Genomic DNA, 20,283 nt, shown 5'->3' on the forward strand with positions numbered 1-20,283 from the left:
AGAGGAGACCCCGCGGCGGTAGCTGTTTGATTGACGTAAGGGAAGAAAAAGATCGGATTACAAGATGGCGGTCTGTGGACGATAGTGAAGAGGCCGTCGTAGTTGTTTTCAACGGTGAATTTTACAGTTCGATAGATATCCTGCTTTCTGCGGTTAAAAAAAAAATCAGCCGCGTAATATGTTCATTAATTAGCACATTATTGTAAATCATACTCAGATGTATGTCTGGGACATGCGGGTAGAAACACGTTTGAAGCTCGGGGATAAGAACATAGCTAGGCAACTATTTTAAAGATAGTTCACCCTAACGTTAGTGTTGGCTTGCTAACGCGTTAGTTTTTCCTCAAGGTAACTATGTCGGATACTCGGCGGCGTGTGAAAGTATACACGCTGAATGAAGACCGACAGTGGGACGACAGGGGCACAGGACATGTCTCATCTACCTTTGTCGAACGACTGAAGGGAATATCATTATTAGTTCGGGCCGAATCCGACGGTGAGTTGCTAACTAGCATATCTTATTAGGAGACGATGGCTCGTCACGTTTGTTTTGTTAGTAGTTAGCCAGCTAGCTGGTAGCTAGCACAGGCCTCCCATAAAATAATTCCACATCGCTAGCTAGTTTGCGAACGATCACCTAACTAACCAACTAGTTAGCTAGATCAGTTGGCAATCTATTAGCTCACTAGCTACAAACGTAACTGCTGATGTCGACGTGTATGAGTTATTCTAGCCAACTACTGTAGCTAGCTAAATCATTATATTGCTAATACTGTCTAATTAACGTTATGTAGCTTATGTTTTACGTTTACTTGTAACCGTAGGGGTGATTGGACTTGAAGATAACTGATTTACGTTTTAATTATCGATGTAACGCTAGCATAACGTTAGCTAGCCAGTGCTTGCGATATAAATGTGGTTGAACTGACTTCCTTTGAAACTCTTTCCGTTTCAATACTTTTAAGGTTATATAATGAACATTGGTACATTAAAAGTAGTGTATCCAACTAGCTAGATAACGAGATAGCCAGCCAACTAGCAACCTGGTCAAATAACTTGCACAGCTTGCTAGTTTAACGTTAGCTAGGTAACGTTACTAGTAAACTCACTTGGCTAACTCAGTAGTAAATAAAGGGATAGTTGTTGGCCAGCCCAAAACAAATTGTCAGCTAATTTATGGCATGTTGTCTTTGTTTACATGCAGTTTGTCAGTAAAAGTGTAGTGTTCATGTTTCAGCAGTATCGTCAGTTACAACAGCCATCTTGTTGTTGATATTGAAGGCTTATTTGACGAACATTCACACCATGTTAATGAATTATTCAGTTGTTTTATTATATAGTTGGGAGCATTTAGACAGCAAATAATTATTTCAGTATGGTAGTGGTTAGCTAACGAAATGTCCTCATGTGTTTTAGGCTCACTTCTTCTGGAGTCTAAAATCAGCCCAAATACTGCATATCAAAAACAACAAGTAAGTATTTTGACTCTATCGAGGCCTGCTGTGTATCTTCAGTGTACATTCAGTGTTTTATTTGTTCTGGGGAAGGTCCATTTATAAAAGTAGCCTATGTATCTAAATAATTGTGAATGTGTACAGTTGTGGTTAATTTGACAATGCGAATACTTGAAAATAGAATTGTCTGAACTTGATCATGAGAACTGTCTTTCCCCGCTCAGGATACCCTGATTGTGTGGTCTGAAGCAGAGAACTATGATCTGGCTCTGAGTTTTCAGGAAAAAGCTGGCTGTGATGAAATCTGGGAAAAGATTTGTCAGGTATTGTACGGTGTTTACTCTATATGGTTGTCAGTCCGTGTAAGGTTTATGAGTACTACTATGCTATTTATAGTCATTTTATGGCACCAGAAGCATACTTTTTAACTGCAGGAACAACATTTATAGAACATGTCACAACTGTTGGTGACACACAAGTAAAAACATGCCTTGTCTGGAGCAATTGATTGTACCGTATTTGCTTGTTATTTGAAGCTCCAGCCCCCAATACTATGAATAACCATGTATGTGCATAGTAGGTCACTGCTGCTTCTTTAGAGGCCAGTAAACATACATTTCCTTTGTATGCCCATATAAGACTAAGCCAGTAGTATTTAATCATTTTAAATTATAGAATATCATGTTATAGAAGTTTGTCCTTTGCAATGGGGGACTAGAGATCTTCTCTGTTGTTCTTACCTTTGGCCTGTGTCTAATTTCCACCCCAGGTGCAGGGGAAAGACCCTGCGCTGGAGATCACCCAGGACCCAATCGATGAGTCTGAGGAGGAGCGCTTCGAGGAGATGCCAGAGACCAGCCACCTGGTGGAGCTGCCTCCCTGCGAGCTGGCCCGGCTGGAGGAGATCGCTGACCTTGTGACTTCTGTTCTGTCCTCGCCCATCCGCCGGGAGAAACTGGCCCTGGCCCTTATGAGCGAAGGTTACATGAAGAAGCTGCTGCAGCTCTTCCAGGTGTGTGAAGACCTGGACAACCGAGAGGGCCTACATCATCTGTATGAGATTGTGCGTGGCGTGCTCTTTCTCAACAAGGCGGCTCTATTTGAGGTCATGTTCTCAGACGACTGCATCATGGACGTGGTGGGCTGCCTGGAGTACGACCCGGCGCTGGTGCAGCCCAAAAGGCACCGTGAGTTCCTCACCAAGACGGCCAAGTTCAAGGAGGTGATCCCCATCACGGACTCAGAGCTGCGGCAGAAGATCCACCAGACGTACCGTGTGCAGTATATCCAGGACATCATCCTTCCCACTCCTTCCGTCTTCGAGGAGAACTTCCTTTCCACCCTCACATCCTTCATTTTCTTCAACAAGGTGGAGATAGTCAGCATGCTGCAGGTGAGTCACTGCAAACCAACAGTGCCAAACAAGATTTTGCCATTCTTAACTACAAATGTAAGTATTTATTTATTTCACATTTTGCAGGATGAAATCTCGAGATGCACAACTCATTTGAGTGTCCAAAAAAAACCACATACTTAGTAACAAGAATAAAATGGCAACTGTCTACTAATAAGTGAAATAATAATAATACATTTAAAAAAGTACACTAACAGCATAGGAACATTGTTGTACAACTACTACTGCTACAACTAATAAAAATACTGCAACAACTAATAAACTACTGCTACAACTACTAATACAACTAATAAACTAAGTACCTATAATATTTACAAATATCTATATATATACCTACAAATATCTATATATATATCTATATATACACAGTGCCAGTCAAAAGTTTGGACACACCTACTTATTCAAGGGTTTTTCTTTATTTTTACTATTTTCTACATTGTAGAATAAGTGAAGACATCAAAACTATGAAATAACACATATGCAATCATGTAGTAACCAAAAAAAAGTTAAACAAATCAAAACATTTTAGATTCTTCAAAGTAGCCACCCTTTGCCTTGATGACAGCTTTGCACACTCTTGGCATTTTCTCAACCAGCTTCATGAGGAATGCTTTTCCAACAGTCTTATAGGAGTTCCCACATGCTGACTACTTGTTGGTTGCTTTTCCTTCACTCTGCAGTCCAACTCATCCCAAACCATCTCAATTGGGTTGAGTTTGGGTGATTGTGGAGGTAAGGTCATCTGAAGCAGCACTCCATCACCCTCCTCAGTCAAATAGCCCTACCACAGCCTGGATGTGTGTTGGGTCATTGTCCCGTTGAAAATAAGTTATAGTCCCACGAAGTGGAAACGTGATGGGATGGCATATCACTGCAGAATGCTGTGGTAGCCATGCTGGTTAAGTGTGCCTTGAATTCTCAATAAATCAGTGTCACTAGCAAAGCACCATCACACCACCATGCTTCACGGTGGGAACCACACATGCAGAGATCATCCGTTCACCTACTCTGCGTCTCACAAAGACACGGCGTTTGGAACAAAATCTCAAATTTGGACTCATCAGACCAAGGACAGATTTCCACCGGTGTATAATGTCCATTGCTTGTGTTTGTTGGCCCAAGCAGGTCTCTTCTTATTGGTGTCCTTTACTAGTGGTTTCTTTGCAGCAATTTGACAATGAAGGCCTGATTTCACGCAGTCTCCTCTGAACAGGGGATGTTGATGTCTGTTTCTTGAACTCTGTGAAGCATCTATTTGGGCTGCCTTTTCGGAGGTTGGTAACTCTAATGAACTTATCCTCTGCAGCAGTGGTAACTCTGGGTCTTCCTTTTCTGTGGCGGTCCTCATGAGACCCAGTTTCATTATAGCGCTTGATTGTTTTTACGACTGCACTTGAAGAAACTGTCAAAGTTCTTGAAATGTTTTGCATTGACTGGCCTTCATGTCTTAAAGTAATGGACTTGGTATTTTACCAAATAGGCCTGTCTTCTGTATACCACCCCTACCTTGTCACAACTGATTGGCTCAAACGCAGTAAGAAGGAAAGAAATTCCACAAATTTAACTTAACAAGGCACGTCTGTTAACCTCTCTGGGGTATGTGGGACGCTGCGGGACACACTCGCCAACAGCCAGTGAAATAGCAGGGCGCCAAATTCAAAACAACAAATCTCATAATTCAAATTTCTCAAACATACAACTATTATATCCCATTTTAAAGATACACTTCTCGTTAATCCAACCACACTGTCTGATTTCAAAAAGGCTTTACGGCGAAAGCATAACATTAGACTATGTTAGGACAGCGCCTAGACAAGAAAAACCACACAGCCATTTTCCAAGCAAGGAGAAGCGTCACAAAAAACAGAAATACAGCTAAAATTAGTCACTAACCTTTGATCTTCATCAGATGGCACTCATAGGACTTCATGTTACACAATACATGTATGTTTTGCTCGATAAAGTTCATATTTATATCCAAAGATTTTACATTGGCATGTAATGTTCAGAAATGTTTTGCCTCCCAAAACTTCCGGTGAATGAGCACATCAATTTACAGAAATACTCATCATAAACTTTGATTAAAGATAGAAGTGTTATGCACAGAATTATAGATACACTTCTCCTTAATGCAACCGCTGTCAGATTTCAAAAAAGGTTTACGGCGAAAGCAAACTTTGCAATAATCTGAGTACAGCGCTCAGATATCAAAACAAGCCATACAGATACCCGCCATTTTGGAGTCAACAGAAGTCACAAATAACATTAAATATTCACTTACCATTGATCTTCATCGGAATGCACTCCCAGGAATCCCAGTTCCAGAATAAATGTTTGTTTTGTACGATAAAGTTCCTCTTTATGTCCAAATACCGGCATTTAGTTCGCACGTTCAGTCGAGTAATCCAAATCCAAGTTCAGACGAAAAGTCAAAAAAGTTATATTACAGTTCATAGAAACATGTCAAACGATGTATAGAATAAATCTTTAGGATGTTTTTATCATAAATCTTCCATAATATTCCAACCGGACGATTCCTGTCTTCAGAAATGAAAAGGAACACGCGTAACTCACGGGAGCGTGCGCGCGATTGAGTTCATGTCATTTTCTCAGTCATCTGACTCCATATACTCTTATTCTCTCCCCATTCACAGTAGAAGCATGAAACAACATTCTAAAGACTGTTGACATCTAGTGGAAGCCTTAGGAAGTGCAAAATGACCCCACAGACACTGTGTATTAGATAGGCAATCACTTGAAAAACTACAAACCTCAATTTCCACACTTCCTGGTTGGATTTTGTCTCAGGTTTTTGCCTGCCATATGAGTTCTGTTATACTCACAGACATAATTCAAACAGTTTTAGAAACTTCAGAGTGTTTTCTATTCAGATATGCATATCCTACCTTCTGGGCCTGAGTAGCAGGCAGTTTACTATGGGCAGGCTTTTCATCCGGACGTCAAAATACTGCCCCCTACCCAAGAGAGGTTCATTTAAATGCATTCCAGGGGATTAGCTCATGAAGCTGGTTGAGAGAATGCCAACAGTGTGCAAAGGGTGGCTACTTTGAAGAATCTATTTTGATGTAACACTTTTTTTTGGTTAATACATGATTCCATGTGTGTGGTTTCATAGTTTTGATGTCTTCACTATTATTCTACAATGTAGAAAATAGTAAAAATAAAGACAGCATTGAAATGAGTAGGTGTGTCCAAACTTTTGACTGGTACTGTATATACATTGAAATTGGTACCTATGCAGTGTTATCTTAACTAATGCCTCTTCAGCTCTGATGATCTCAGTTTAACAGTTGTGACATTTTGGTGTATGAAATAAAGCACAAGCACTAAATTTAACTGGCTACATGTAACAAACTTTCACACCATTGTCAATGTACATAATGTTGTGACTGAGTGTCTCTTGGTGCTTTTATTTTCTTGTGAAATTTGCTCCATCTGAAGATAAATTGTAATCCATACATGTGATATTCTGCTGTTGTAAACAACCTGGAATGGATCAACGTTATGAATAGGGATGCACTGATATGACATTTTTGGCCAATATTTTCCTTGCCCAAAAAAATCGATGCAGATATTAATTTATTTGTGCCCTTTTAAGCATTCTAGTACAGTTAAATAGTTGAAACACACACACACTGACAAAAGTAATTTTGTTGGCATTTACGTATGTCCCCATTTACCAGTAAAACATCAACCTATTTCTTTCACTTACTTGCTGTGCTGTTTCGTTGTTCATTTATTCAGTCTCAACCATTTCATCATACATGTCAACAGTTAAGTTTCACTTTCTTACTCGGTGCACACTGTCACTGTGTCCGTTTCCGTCTTGTCCAGCTGTGTCTAACATTTCATGTAAACCCTGTTTCTTGTCTGCATCGAAGTAGCGGTCCTTGTACCTAGCATCGAGCATGGTGGTGACACCGTAGAGGTTCAGAGAGAATGCCACCGGCTTGATTGTTCACAGCCTCTACTAGAGTACTTTTCCAAGTTAACCCAACGGTCTGTGTTGGCGTTTTTGTTGTGCAGGTGTTTCAATGCCATGACAGGGTATCACGTCTGCTGCAGATGCAGTTGAGCTTATTTCTCGAGTCAGTTGTTCGAATGGAGCTAAGAGTGTTCATGTTTAAAACATATTCTCAAATGCCATTGAAATGGCAGCAGCGAAATGAGAACCAGCACATTCTTGAGCATGCAATACGGCTTTCCTCAGTACGAAATCCTCGTCGACCCACTGTGCTGACTCAATGCTCATGGGGCTGACGTCGCTGGTCCAAATGTCAGTCGTGAAGCGAATAACAAGTTGCTCATGGAAGTGAGTTTCAACAATACTGTGTAACTCCGGAAGGGCAAAATAGGAAAAATAGCGCGTACTTGGTAGTACCGGTGCTCGACCAGTCGGCGAAAGCCAACATCACCCACAACAGAGAACAGTTGATTGTCAAGGGCAATCTGTGGCTCAGTTGGTAGAGCATGGTGTTTGCAACGCCAGGGTTGTGGGTTCGATTCCCACGGGGGGCCAGTACAATTTTATTTTTTTTAATGCATGAAATGTATGCATTCACTACTGTAAGTCGCTCTGGATAAGAGCGTCTGCTAAATAACTAAAATGTAAATGCAATGAATTCCTTTATCTTGGCTTTAATGGATTTCGCCTTAGTTGTCTCTCTGAAATTTTCTTACTATTTCAAATGACTGCTCGACTTGTTGACTGCTCGATCCACATAGCAGACATTGTGGGCTAGGTTAGGAATGCTGTGTTGCATGTGTAGTGCTATATTTTTCATGGCGTCATTACGTCATCTACCTACGTTTATAGGTATGCAAGTCAGCTTTTACATCGGTTTTGCACGTTGGCGTTAAACTAGACATCGGGCTGATGTTGGCATTTTTAGCTAATATCAACTGATTCCGATATGCTTACTGTTTCTATATATTTTTTAAAATATCGTGCATCCCTACTTATCAATGTATTTTATTTTACTTCAATAGAATGTCATGAAACGTTATAAAATACTCATGCCACTTTGTTGTCTTCAGTATTGTAAATCGATGCTTGTTACTTTAAGGATTAGTTCTCGATCAAACTGTTTGTCTTTGGCTCTGATGTTAGTGAACAGGTTTGTAGTTGATGGGTATTCTTCAATTTAAGAAGGGAATCTGTGAAGCCAACATACCAGTAAGCCCTGAAGTATGTCTTGGTTCTCACATTGGTAACAACGATAAGGTTGTGGCGTGATTATTATTTTTTACTTCCCTTGGAAGTATAATTATACATGTTTAGAAGCTCAAGAGGGACTTGGCCTTGTCTATTGACCCCTGTAATACATTTGGGTTCAGGCCTAGTGCTTTTTAACATGACCTCTCACCACAAGACGTCTACAGACCACAGAGATCTGAGATGCAGTTGAGTATGTTAACTTTATATCCCTGCCTTACACTACAGGAGGATGAGAAGTTCCTCACGGAAGTCTTTGCACAGCTAACGGATGAAGCCACAGAGGACGGTAAAAGGAGGGAACTAGTAAGTTTAATGATTAACTCTATTTATTAAATGCTGAGTATTTGTATGCTTCTATGTCATGAATGTTTCAGTACTGTCCTGTGTTTTCCTTCCTCTTCACAGGTGAACTTCTTCAAAGAATTTTGTGCTTTTTCACAAACCTTGCAACCGCAAAATAGAGATGCTTTCTTCAAGACTCTGGCGAATCTAGGCATTCTTCCTGCTCTTGAGATAGTCATGGTATGAATGGTTACTATGTACATTTTAAATGTCTTCTTTTTGCATATTTAACCTAGACATTTGTTTGTGTTTGATGTGGCAACATTCTCTCAATCGCTTGAATGTGAAATCTCATCTCAACTTTAAAGGCTGCATCTTGCCAGCACATGTCAAAATAAGTGGAATGAATTTAAATGTACCAGAGTATGTCTCTTAAAGGGATGCTTCAGGATTTGCGTATAAAGCTCTTTATCTACTTCCCCAAAGTCAGATTAATTTGTGGGTACCATTTTGTCTCTCCGTACAGTTTGAAGGGAGTTGCTAACTAGCGTTAGCGCTATGATTGGAAGTCTATGGTAATCGCTAGCATGCTAGTAGATTCCATAGACTTTGAGTCATTGTGCTACAGCTAGTTAGCATTGGCTCGCAAAACTACCTCTAACATCATTCATACTGGATGCATACAAAAAAAATGTATCCGTGAGTTCATCTGACTGGGGATGTAGATAAAGGGATTCATTGCCTAAATCCTGAAGAATCCCTTTAATCCTGAATTTAGAAAGGTCTACAAAGTCAGTTAGTCCAGACTGCACCAAGACTCCTGAGCCCCTAAAGAAACACGTGGATGGAGCTGAATTCGCTATTAGTTTGAGCTCACTGTGTGTACCCAATGTGTGACTAGTGTGTCTCTGTCTCCACAGGGGATGGACGACCTGCAAGTGAGGGCTGCAGCCACAGACATATTCTCATACCTGGTGGAGTTCAGCCCCTCCATGGTCCGAGAGTTTGTTATGCAGGAGCCACAGCAGACTGATGATGTAAGTATATCATATAGCTAGCCCTACGTGATACTAGTGGGCCAATTTCTCAAATTTCTCAGACACATGTAGGTGCCATATGGAGCTGTGATTATGTAAATGAAATGTTAATTTATAAAATGTACATTGAACTGTTTCTTATAGTAGGTGTTTACTGTAAACCCAAGCATAGCTTTTCTGATCATTTAGATTGGATGAGTCTGAATTCTCTAGGGTGTTCTAGGTTTCCTGTACTTGACGCTACTCACAGTTCCCCTCTATGTTCATTAGGATGTGCTGCTGATCAATGTGGTGATAAAGCAGATGATCTGTGACTCGGACCCTGAGCTGGGGGGTGCTGTGCAGCTGATGGGGCTCCTACGCACACTGATTGACCCAGAGAACATGCTGACACCCACCAATGTAAGACCATGTCCAAATAGACACGCACTCTGTCACAACACTGGGAGTAATGATTATTATGCAAGAAAACAGAACAGCTAGCTATACCTCATAAGTTGTTGTAAAGATGAATGAAAGCCTTTACTTTGAATCCCGTCAGAAAACGGAGAAGACCGAGTTCCTCAGCTTCTTCTACAAGTACTGCATGCAGGTCCTAACAGCCCCTCTATTGGCCAACACTGTAGACGAGAAGAAGTCTAAAGGTGAGGAGGGGGACGCTTTTTTGTATTTTAACTCATGTGATTATAGATCTAAATGGTCCGTGCTATCCGGAATCCTTGGGACGTCCCTACCTCATTAAAGTGTTAAGGCAAGGTTTAGCTTAGGGACGTCCCAAGGATCCCGGATAGCACTGATAATATATGCATTGTGTGTATGGACTCGCATTGTGTGTATGGACTCTGGTCTTTCGTAGAATTTGGTGTGTTTAGGTCCAGCTCTGTGTGGATATGCATATCTTTTTGGTGTGCAGGCCAAGATGTCTTGGTTTGGATCTGTTTACATGCACCTTTTCCATTTGTATGACTGATATTCATTGTTTTTGTCTCTCAGCTCTGCAAGAGGGGTCCACCAAGATCAACCCAGTGTGTCCTGGTATTTAACCATACATTATCACAATCGTAATTCTCATTTGACTAAGAGTGTCTCTCCCTATTGTAAATGCATGCCCCTGTCTTCCAGATAATTTCCAGACAGCTCAACTCCTGGCTTTGATTCTGGAGCTGCTGACATTCTGTGTTGAGCACCACACGTACCACATAAAGACATACATCATGAACAAGGACCTGCTACGACGAATCCTGGTGCTAATGAACTCTAAACACACCTTCCTGGCGCTGTGTGAGTCACCGGGGAAACACTACAGAGGAACATGGGTTTTAGAATATGGGGAGCACCAAGCGTTGACATGACACACAGAATGTTTTCAGTAGAGTGAATTCGTGTTTTCATGATTTGATTAATGAAGCACGTCAAGCTGGAACCCAGACCTTTGGACCCTTTGCTCCTGGGTATAATCCATTGATAAATCCACAACCTAAAATGTACTGCAAGTAATTGCTGGTATGGAGTTTCCTCAGCCTCTTTTCAAAGTGGTGATTGTATTGATTTTAACAGGTGCTCTACGCTTCATGAGGAGGATAATCGGGCAGAAAGATGAGTACTACAACCGCTATATTATCAAAGGGAACCTGTTTGAGCCAGTCATCAACACTCTGCTGGACAATGGCACTAGATACAACCTCCTAAACTCGGCCATCATCGAACTCTTTGAGTTCATCAAAGTAGTAAGCCCACATTTACCCTTAACATGTCTGGTTACCATTTTACCACATGCACACACTCTCATGACATCTATCTCTACAGGAGGATGTCAAGTCCCTGATAGCACACATCATAGACAACTACTACAAAGCACTTGAATCCATTGAATACGTTCAGACGTTCAAGGGCCTGAAGGGCAGATATGAGCAGGAGAAGGACCGGCAGACCCTGAGGCTCAACAGGTCAGTGTTTTGTCATCTCCCACAGACATGGACAACTGGAATGGCGTTAAAGTGGAACATTTGATTTGTTTGATTCAGCCAAAGAGGATACCTTGGAATATAATAGCAGTTGGTTTGTGTTGAGCAAAGTAACTTACGCAGTGTTTTAAATGCAATGCTTTTAAAGCAATGTTGCATTGTCAAGTAACTTATATTTTTATAAAGCCTGTTAAAATTAGTCTTGACTGTATCGAAGCAGATATCGTAGGGATGCCCGAACGCTGGACGAGGATGAGGAAATGTGGTTCCATGAAGATGAGGATGATGACGAAGGAGAGGCTGTTGAGAAAAGCAGGCCAGAAGAAGAGTTCCCAGAGAGCTACGGAAAGTATATGGAAGCAAAAAAAGGTAAGTGCCGCCACTCTGCTCAGTGTGTTCAACCCCACAACTTGTGGAATGGTATGTTCACAATATGTATTTCCATCTCTTTGCAGTTAAAGAGAGTGACGACAAAGAGAACTTCCCAAAGCAGACCCCAACTGGCAGCTTTAAGTTTACCTTCTCTCATTCTGCAGGGGCTGCCAACGGTGCCAACGGCAAGCCAGCTGCCTCGCACGCCGCCGCAGCCAGTCCCAACGGCTCCCCAGCAAAGTCGGACGCGCCACCCGGCACCCTGGTAGTCAAGGTGAGCTTTCCCTGTCAACTGCCATTCTAATTGCCAAGGTGAGCCATATCCTTTTTCTACCTGTCAATCTGTAGTAAAAAGCCCCATTTGCCTGCCACCCCAGTAGTAAAAATGATCAAACCCAGGGTTGAGTCACTTGAGTTCTAATGTGACCTGTGTTCTCGTTGACAGACTGCGATGGTCGGCCTTGTAGACTACCCTGACGACGAAGACGAGGAGGAAGAAGACGAAGAGCAGTCGCCACGGAAACGTCCCCGTCTGGGCTCCTAAGCCAGTGAAGTCGTCTGGTCTTGGTCAGCTGTGCCACAGTCACAGTCCACTGGACAGAGACCACTCCCACCTTCCTACCCTGCCCCCCTGCTCCTACGTCCCCATATCTGGCCTGTGGACCAGAGAGGTTGAACAGTGCCAAGGTTTCCCTGTTGGTCCGGCAGGGACGCAGCACTTCACCCAAACCTCAGCCGCTCTACAGAAGGGGGAGCAGGTGCTAATGGGAGAGCCAGTCAGGCTAGCAGGACTAGCCGCTTAGTAATGGAAGCTTGATTGGCTGACCCTACAGAACTGTTCCTTTGGGTTGGGTGGAGGGAACTAGGCAAAAAGAGGGGGTAAGTAACAACAAAAAACGAACCTAAAGAAAACAAAACTTTCTTAGTTCTGAGGAGCAGGACTCAACCGTCGAAGCTGGGGCTGCATTGCCGAGGCTCACACATAACTAGCCAGGAATCCTGTATTCATGAGTTTTAAAAGTACTGTACAGTTTTTTTTCATATGCCCCTTAAGTGATTTTAAGGGGAGAGCTATACCTGCCAGTGTATTTTTTTTTGCTGCACAAATGGTGGGACCACTGTTCACCCTTAATTACATTCATTGTAGAAAGCAAGAGTTGCAATGCTGGTATTAAATTGCAGTAAAGTCATTTTTGCAGCCCACTGAGAATGTCTGAAGTTTGTGTATTCTGTGACTCCCTTTCAACGGAGGTACCAGATGTGTTTGTTCAGAGAAGTCTGTTTTCCAGCAGGTATGTGTATCTTGTTTTAAAAGAACACAAACCCTTCTCAGTGGTACATACTACCGGTGATCCAGTTCAGTACTCCTGATGGGTTGAGTTGATTTTGTTGCTAGCACACTTCCTTTGGGTCAGAACATATTTCAATTCTAAATTGTAGCAGTGGTGGCTAGACCAGCTACTGCCATTTATATAGACCAGGGATGCCCCCTCACCCCCATGTGTGTTGTTGTTGAACAGTGTGGGTCTCAATTTACTTTTGGGTTAGAATAGTAGAATACACTAGGTGCAATTTTGTTGCATCAGTAGTTTCTCTTCTGACAGTCACTCAATTAGCAAATTAGTCTAGGCCAGCTATCTAAACTTGTGGTCATGGTTGAATTACCTACCGGGTGCCCCCATTAATATATCTGATGATCAACTGCAAACGCATCCACCCTTTTACAAAATGTGTAGAATAGCATGAAATTAAAACTTCATTCTCTGTCAAGATGGGGGCTGCTAAATTGTTTTGCTCGTAAGGTGGGTGGGGGGGTGCAACAATTTTGCTTCGGCACCCAAAGGGCTAGGGCCTACTCTGACTGCATCTGTGGGTATGGATGTGTGTAAGCAGATCTGCGAGCCGTTGCGGCCCCTCGTGTGTTCAGATTTTTGGTGGCCCCTACCCCCATCTATTGCCTATCCCTGATAGACATTCCTATTGACAGATATAGTTTGAGGTGGAAAGCATTTCTCGGAGTACGTACAGCAGCTGTGAATGCCCAAATGTAACCATTTCAAATGTCTCGGTTTGTTTTCTCCCTGAAAAATGTGTACAAAGTGCATTTACTACCACTATCTCCATTCTAAAGTTTTGTATACAGTTGATACGTTTTCAGATTAAATGTGACCCTGGCATTAAAGTTGTGGATCTAGCTTTATTTTACTCTGGATACTAGTTGAATTTAACCTGCAATCTTTCTGAATTGTTAATGCTACAACCATTACATTTTGTTATATACAGTAAACTCATTTGGTTTGAGTGCTGAAAATTTCAGTAGGTTTGCCTCTGAGGTACCCATGCTTGTAGATTTAAAACAGGATGTACAAGTTAATTGCTTCTTTCCATGCTAACCATCTGTCGCAGATCAGTAGGTTTATCACACAAGATCTCTGGCAGAAAGTGTATAAAATAATAGGATTTATTAAACAGCATACATGATCTTACATAGAATCAGTGGTGCATTAATATTAACTATATCAAGATCCATTTTAATACACCTTTCCTTTCGCCCCTTCTCAAGCACAGTCCTGCTCAGTTTCCCGGTCCATTTTGACTACAATTAAACTCTGGGGGGGGATATATTGCAGTTGCGTTTACTTCTTGATGACTTCCTCTTTCAGTTTTTCTGCCAGATGTTTTCTTTTCTGTAACTTCTTTTTATCTTCGACAGAGATCTCCTTTGAAGGGAAAACCAAGAAAGTGTATCAAATGTTGAACAGTAGAACCACTAAAACTTAAGTCACAAATCTGCTACAGCAAGGGCTTTATTCATACCTTATCGCCGAAGTTCAGCCTGATTTAAAAGCGATGTTAGTGGAGACTGCATTCACGGTAAATGCTGCATATGCCAGCTCAATTGGAAATTACCTTTGCGCAATATGAAATCTCAAGCTTCAGCGATCTAGACTGAATAGAGCCCTAAGAGTAGAAGCACACGGGGCAGCAGCGTGGAGACAGTCGTCACTCCAACCCAGATCACCTTGGGTTTATGTCCCCCAATGAGAGAGCTCGCAGGCTGAGGCCAATTGACCATCTCTTCCTGTACACTACTAGCACCACCCCTGTTCATTTTGGGAACATAGTCCTTTGATTGGCAAGGCAGCAAAAGAAGAGGGGAATAAAGAGCAGGAACAAATCAACACTTAAAGGGAATAAAATGTGAACAGACAAAAATCAGGGGAAACAAAGAGAGAAGATTGCATTTGAAACTCACTAAAAACATGACACAGGCAGACCAGTTGACCCCAGGTTCTTTGCTAGCAGAGTTCTACTTGAATTTGCCGTCATCAGCCGAGGTGTGGTGCATTGTTATCTACCACTAATGAAAGTTGTTACCGGTGTGCTGGGAGTGGGTGCAGGGTGGGCTGAGGGTTCCTCTGGTGTGGCTGGTTTGGGTCTCTGCTCTTTCTTCATGGCCTGAAGTTTGTCCCTCTGCTGCCTCAGGTACAGCGCCCTCTGCTGGAGTTGCACCTGCTGCTCTGCTGACAACTCCTGAACACACAAACACAATCCATCAGTCCTCATGTTTCCTTTATGATCCGTTGCCTATTCAGAGTGCATGACATATGGCCCCGTGTTATGGTTAATGTCACATGACCTGGATTTAAAGCTTTTTCATCAAACCCCTTTTCTTTTTATGTCTGATGCTTCAGCACCATCCTCAATGTAAATTGTCTAATTCTCATTTCTGGGAAAGCCTTAATGTTAAAATCTACGTCATGTGACATTAACCAAAACACAAAGCCCTATGTATGGCGTATGCAGTAGGAGAGTCTCACTGTGAACGGCTTGGAGATGCCAGCCTCCTTGCGTGCCTCCTCTATCCAGCCCTCTACTGCCTGGCTGCTGCCCTTCTCCCTGGAGACAGCCGGAAGCTCTGTGCCCTTCACTGGAACCCTCACAGCAGGAAGGACTCGTGGCTCTGCACTGCCCCGCTCTGCATCAACACATAACCCTCCATTAGTTACACAACCTCTGAAGTACACTACCTGACCAAAAGTATGTGGACACCTGCTCGTCGAACATCTCATTCCACAATCATGGGCGTTGATATGGAGTTGGTCCCCACTTTGCTGCTATAAGACTCCACTCTTCTGGGAAGGCTTTCCACTAGATGTTGGAATTTGCTTCCATTCAGCCACAAGAGCATTAGTGAGGTCGGGTACTGGTGTTGGGCAATTAAACCTGGCTCACAGTCAGTGTTACAATTCATCCCAAAGGTGTCAGGGCTCTGTGCAGGCCAGTCAAGTTCTTCCACACCAATCTCAAACCATTTCTATATGGACCTCACTTTGTGCACAGGGGCATTGTCATGATGAAACAGGAAAGGGCCTTCATCAAAATGTTGACACAAAGTTGGAAGCACAGAATCGTCTAGAATGTCAGTGTATGCTGTAGCGTTAAGATTTCCATTCACTGGAACTAAGGGGCCTAGCCCGAAACATGAAAAACAGCCCCAGACCATTTTTCCTCCACCAAAATGTACAGTTGGCACTATGCATTCTGACAGGATGCATTCTCCTGGCATCCGTCAACCCCAGATTTGGCCATTGGACTGCCAGATGGTGAAGCGTGATTCATCACTCCAGAGAACATGGGTCCAATGGCGGCGAGCTTTACGCCACTCCAGCCGACACTTGGCTTTGCGCATGGTGATCTTAGGCTTGTGTGCAGCTGCTCTGCCATGGAATCCCATTTCATGAAGCTCCTGATGAACATTTATTGTGCTGATGTTGCTTCCAGAGGCAGTTTGGAACTCTGTAGTGAGTGTTGCAACCGAGGACAGAAGATTTTTTACGCGGTCCCGTTCTGTGAGCTTGTGTGGCCTATCACTTTGCAGCTGAGCCGTTGTTGCTCCTATACGTTTCCACTTCACAATAACAGCACTTACTGTTGACCGGGGCAGCTCTAACAGGGCAAAAACGTAATGAACTGACTTGTTGGAAAGGTGGCATCCTATGAAGGTGCCATGTTGAAAGTCACTGAGCTCTTCAGTAAGGCCATTCTACTGACAATGTTTGTCTATGGAGTTTGCATAGCTATGTGCTCGATTTTTATATACCTGTCAGCAACGGGTGTGGCTGAATCCACTAATTTGAAGGAACATGTAGTGTATATGAACCTTTTAGCATTCATGTGCTATATCTACACTACAGGAAATGCTTCAAGGGGAACAGACTAGTGTATACTATAAACTGAGGGCACAGAGTAAATCCAGTGAACAGTAGGGAGGGCAGGAGAAGGGATGGTACCGAGACATCACTACAGACTAGGAATAGGGCAGATGTACTGAGAACATGAAACAGAGAAGGCTGTTTCAAGCACCAAAGTATATGGAGGGGAAACAGTCAGCTAACAGTATTGGAGACTGAATGTAACAGTTATTACCTGATGCCAACTTAGAAGGGGCAGATGTGCTGGAATTGGCTGGACTCATCTGCCCACTACCTCCAGCAGCCTTCAGCTCCCCTCTCTGAGGAGATGTACTGTTCACCTATAGGAAAGGCACAGGGCAGCCATGTCATTGCATCTAGCAGTTCCAGTTATAATGCCACACTGATGTTCAAGTTGCACAGCTAACATTTATGGGCGATCACAACAGACTCCAGGTCTAACATAGCAGACTGTGTGCACTGTACTATTGCACTACTAGGAGAGTTACCGTTGCGTTGCCATTGACCAGAGGGACAGAGGGCTGGTGGCTACCACTGTCCCACACCTTCGCCTCAGCCTTGGGCTGAGCATGTGCAACATACAAGAGGGTTGTCACACACCCCACTTTAGGTTAATATACAGGCTAAAAAAACATATTGTAACGATAATGTGGCAAAAACAGTGTTACAAGTCAAACCTTTGGTTAATAATGAGAGTCCATGTCCTAGAACAGGGCTGGATATCTGCCAGATCATGTACTGCTCTGCATTAGTTGATTGATTGAAGACTGTCTGTTTAGTAACATGATATGTAGGGACTGTAAGCTGCTGCACTCATCACTTCCCCTTCTTTCGTGTTGCTGCTAAACTCTATGGCTCTGAATACATGAAATAGGAACCATTTATCACATTCTACAGACAGCCAGGCAGATAAAGAGCTATGTTCAGTATTTTTGTATTACAAGACTCTGATGGGTCAGTATTAGGTTCATAACTCACCTTGGTCTGTTGAATGGAGGTGGGTCTCTGGATGCTGACTGCCTCTAGAACTGGCCTATCAGAGCAGCTTCTGTACGTGGAGCCGATCTCCTCCACTGCCTGCAGTCGCTGAGCCATCTCTAGGTCATAATCCTCCTTTGACCTCCTGTACAAACACACATATCGGGGAGATATGTTTACTAGCAGTAGATTCAGTAGATAGTCGTTTAACTCAGATGATAAGAGTGAGGTTACTTTACGTCAAACACCACCATGGTTTTATAGGGTTGTACTAGTGTGTTTCAATGTGTTACTTGTAGTTGAATACAAAGCGGTCTTAAATAACACAGCCATTATTGGCACCATTGAGAGACTATAAAATAAATAAATACCGAGCTATATTGTATGCAAAATAAAAAGGAAAATGTTATTGTACCAATACAATTTCTCAGAGAAAAGATTGTTTAAAAAGTACAACTTTTTTTCTCTCCCAAAAGATGGGGTTCAAGATTATTGGCACCTGTTTTCAATACTTCACATTGTGAGGATAACGGCACTGAGCCTTTTTATTAAATGTTTTATGAGATTGGAGAACACCACCACCATTCCTCCATAAAGATTTTTTTCCCCAGATTCTTGATATCCTTCGTATGCGCTTCAATTCAAACCACAGGTTTTTTAACGGGGTTCAAGTTATTGTCTTGCTGGAAGGTCTACTGCAGCCAAGTTTCAGCCTCCTTGCAGAGGCAACCAGGTTTTTGGCAAAGATTTCCTGCTACTGGGTAAAGTTCATGCCATTGACCTTAACAAGGGGCCCCAGAACCAGTGGAAGCAAAATAGCCCCATACAACCAAAGATCCACCACCATATTTTACAGTAATTATGGGTTTATTTTCTGATTATGCATCCTGAAATGGCAGCAGTTTAACGGGCGCCTAACCAATTGTGCTATCATGTGTTTTTTTTGCGTTATTTGTAACTTATTTTGTACAATGTTTCTGCCACCGTATCTAACGACAAAAAAGAGCTTCTGGATATCAGGACAGCGATCACTCACCTCGGATTAGACAAAGATCTTTTCTTCAACAAGCAGGACGCACAGGATGTACTGCTAACACCCGACAAGGCCAACATACCCGTTATTGACAAAAGAAAGAGACGCGGGTACAGAGGACACAGAGCGGGGTGCCTCGTAAGGATCCGCAGAAGGCGAGTGGGAAAGCTGCCGTTACCGTCAATATTACTCGCCAACTTCCCTGTGGCTCAGTTGGTAGAGCATGGTGTTTGCAACGCCAGGGTTGTGGTTTCGATTCCCACGGGGGGCCAGTACAAAAAAATATAATAATAATAAAATAAAAATGCATGAAATTAAATGTATGTATTCACTACTGTAAGTCGCTCTGGATAAGAGTGTCTGCTAAATGACAAATGTAAACGTACAATCAGACAATAAATTAGACGAGGTACGAGCACGAATATCCTACAACGGGACATCAAAAACCGTAACATCTTATGTTTCACGGACTCGTGGCTGAATGATGACATGGATATTCAGCTAGCAGGATATACGCTGCACCGGCTTGATGGCACACTCCGGTAAGACGAGGGGGGGGGGGGGTGGTCTGCATATTTGTAAACAACAGCTGATGCATGAAATCTAAGGAAGTCTCTAGATTTTTCAATGTCTTTTTACCGTTTTTTTTATCTCTTTACTTATCCATTGTTCATCTAATACCTCTTTTTTACTTACAGGCTCTAACCAACAGTGCTTTTAAGTAAACATTTCACTGTAAGGCCTACACCTGTTGTATTCGGCGCACGTGACATACAACATTGCCATTTGCACACACTATATAGACTTTCTTTTTTCTATTGTGTTATTGACTGTGCACTTGTTTATTCCATGTGTAACTCTGTTGTTGTTTGTGTCGCACTGCTTTGCTTTATCTTGGCCAGGTCGCAGTTGTAAATGAGAACTTGTTCTCAACTGGCCTACCTGGTTAAATAAAGGTGAAATAAAAAAATATAGCTCAGTATTTGTATTATACCGTATTTTTTGCTCATATTTATCAAGGGTGTCAATAATTCTGGACCTGACAGTACATTAACCTACAGCGCATTTGGAAAGTATTCAGGTCCCTTGACTTTTTCCCACATTTTGTTACGTTACAGCCTTATTCTAAAATGTATTAAATAGTTTTTTTCCCCCTTATCAATCTACACACACTACCCCATAATGACAAAGCAAAAACAGGTTTAGAAATGTTTGCAAATGTATTAAAATTAAAAAACGGAAAATGTCAATGGTCTTAATACTTTCCGAATTCACTTTACATAGTACTGTATTA

At 42.3% G+C, this 20,283-nt stretch overlaps 2 protein-coding genes across 6 annotated transcripts in view; one reads left to right on the forward strand and one right to left on the reverse strand.

The window, feature by feature from the left end:
- Positions 1–45: 45 nt before the first annotated feature.
- Positions 46–13,944, forward strand: ppp4r3b (protein phosphatase 4, regulatory subunit 3B). Of its 5 annotated transcripts, none has more exons than XM_029752506.1 (16): positions 46–496; positions 1,417–1,472; positions 1,679–1,777; positions 2,224–2,847; positions 8,333–8,410; positions 8,513–8,629; positions 9,310–9,426; positions 9,697–9,828; positions 9,968–10,070; positions 10,420–10,461; positions 10,549–10,707; positions 10,984–11,153; positions 11,233–11,372; positions 11,611–11,759; positions 11,846–12,036; positions 12,208–13,944. In XM_029752506.1, the coding sequence occupies exons 1-16, from the start codon at positions 355–357 to the stop codon at positions 12,304–12,306; spliced, it is 2,418 nt and encodes an 805-aa protein (XP_029608366.1). In that variant the 5' UTR covers positions 46–354; the 3' UTR covers positions 12,307–13,944. The 5 variants fall into 5 exon arrangements, with proteins under 5 accessions (XP_029608366.1, XP_029608369.1, XP_029608367.1 ...); XM_029752509.1 differs by having other exon boundaries at positions 11,927–12,036; XM_029752507.1 differs by having other exon boundaries at positions 11,611–11,758; positions 11,925–12,074.
- A 260-nt stretch (positions 13,945–14,204) lies between these two features.
- cfap36 (cilia and flagella associated protein 36) overlaps positions 14,205–20,283 on the reverse strand; it is a 29,847-nt gene continuing 23,768 nt past the window's right edge. Inside the window, exons 6-10 of the mRNA XM_029752512.1 lie at positions 17,957–18,101; positions 17,193–17,298; positions 15,584–15,741; positions 15,141–15,296; positions 14,205–14,482 (exon numbers count right to left, since the gene is read on the reverse strand). Of these exons, the coding sequence (XP_029608372.1) occupies positions 14,399–14,482; positions 15,141–15,296; positions 15,584–15,741; positions 17,193–17,298; positions 17,957–18,101 (649 nt within the window). The 3' untranslated portion in view covers positions 14,205–14,398. The remainder of the gene's footprint in view (positions 14,483–15,140; positions 15,297–15,583; positions 15,742–17,192; positions 17,299–17,956; positions 18,102–20,283) is intronic.

This window comes from Salmo trutta, chromosome 5 (assembly GCF_901001165.1).
Source record: "Salmo trutta chromosome 5, fSalTru1.1, whole genome shotgun sequence".
NCBI classification, from domain to species: domain Eukaryota; kingdom Metazoa; phylum Chordata; class Actinopteri; order Salmoniformes; family Salmonidae; genus Salmo; species Salmo trutta.

Coding starts and splice junctions, on each gene's coding strand:
- ppp4r3b (XM_029752506.1), top strand. CDS start 355: ATGTCGGATACTCGGCGGCGTGTGAAAGTATACACGCTGAATGAAGAC. Junction 1,778..2,223: donor TCTGGGAAAAGATTTGTCAG/GTATTGTACGGT, acceptor TTTCCACCCCAG/GTGCAGGGGAAAGACCCTGC. Junction 12,037..12,207: donor CCGGCACCCTGGTAGTCAAG/GTGAGCTTTCCC, acceptor TCTCGTTGACAG/ACTGCGATGGTCGGCCTTGT.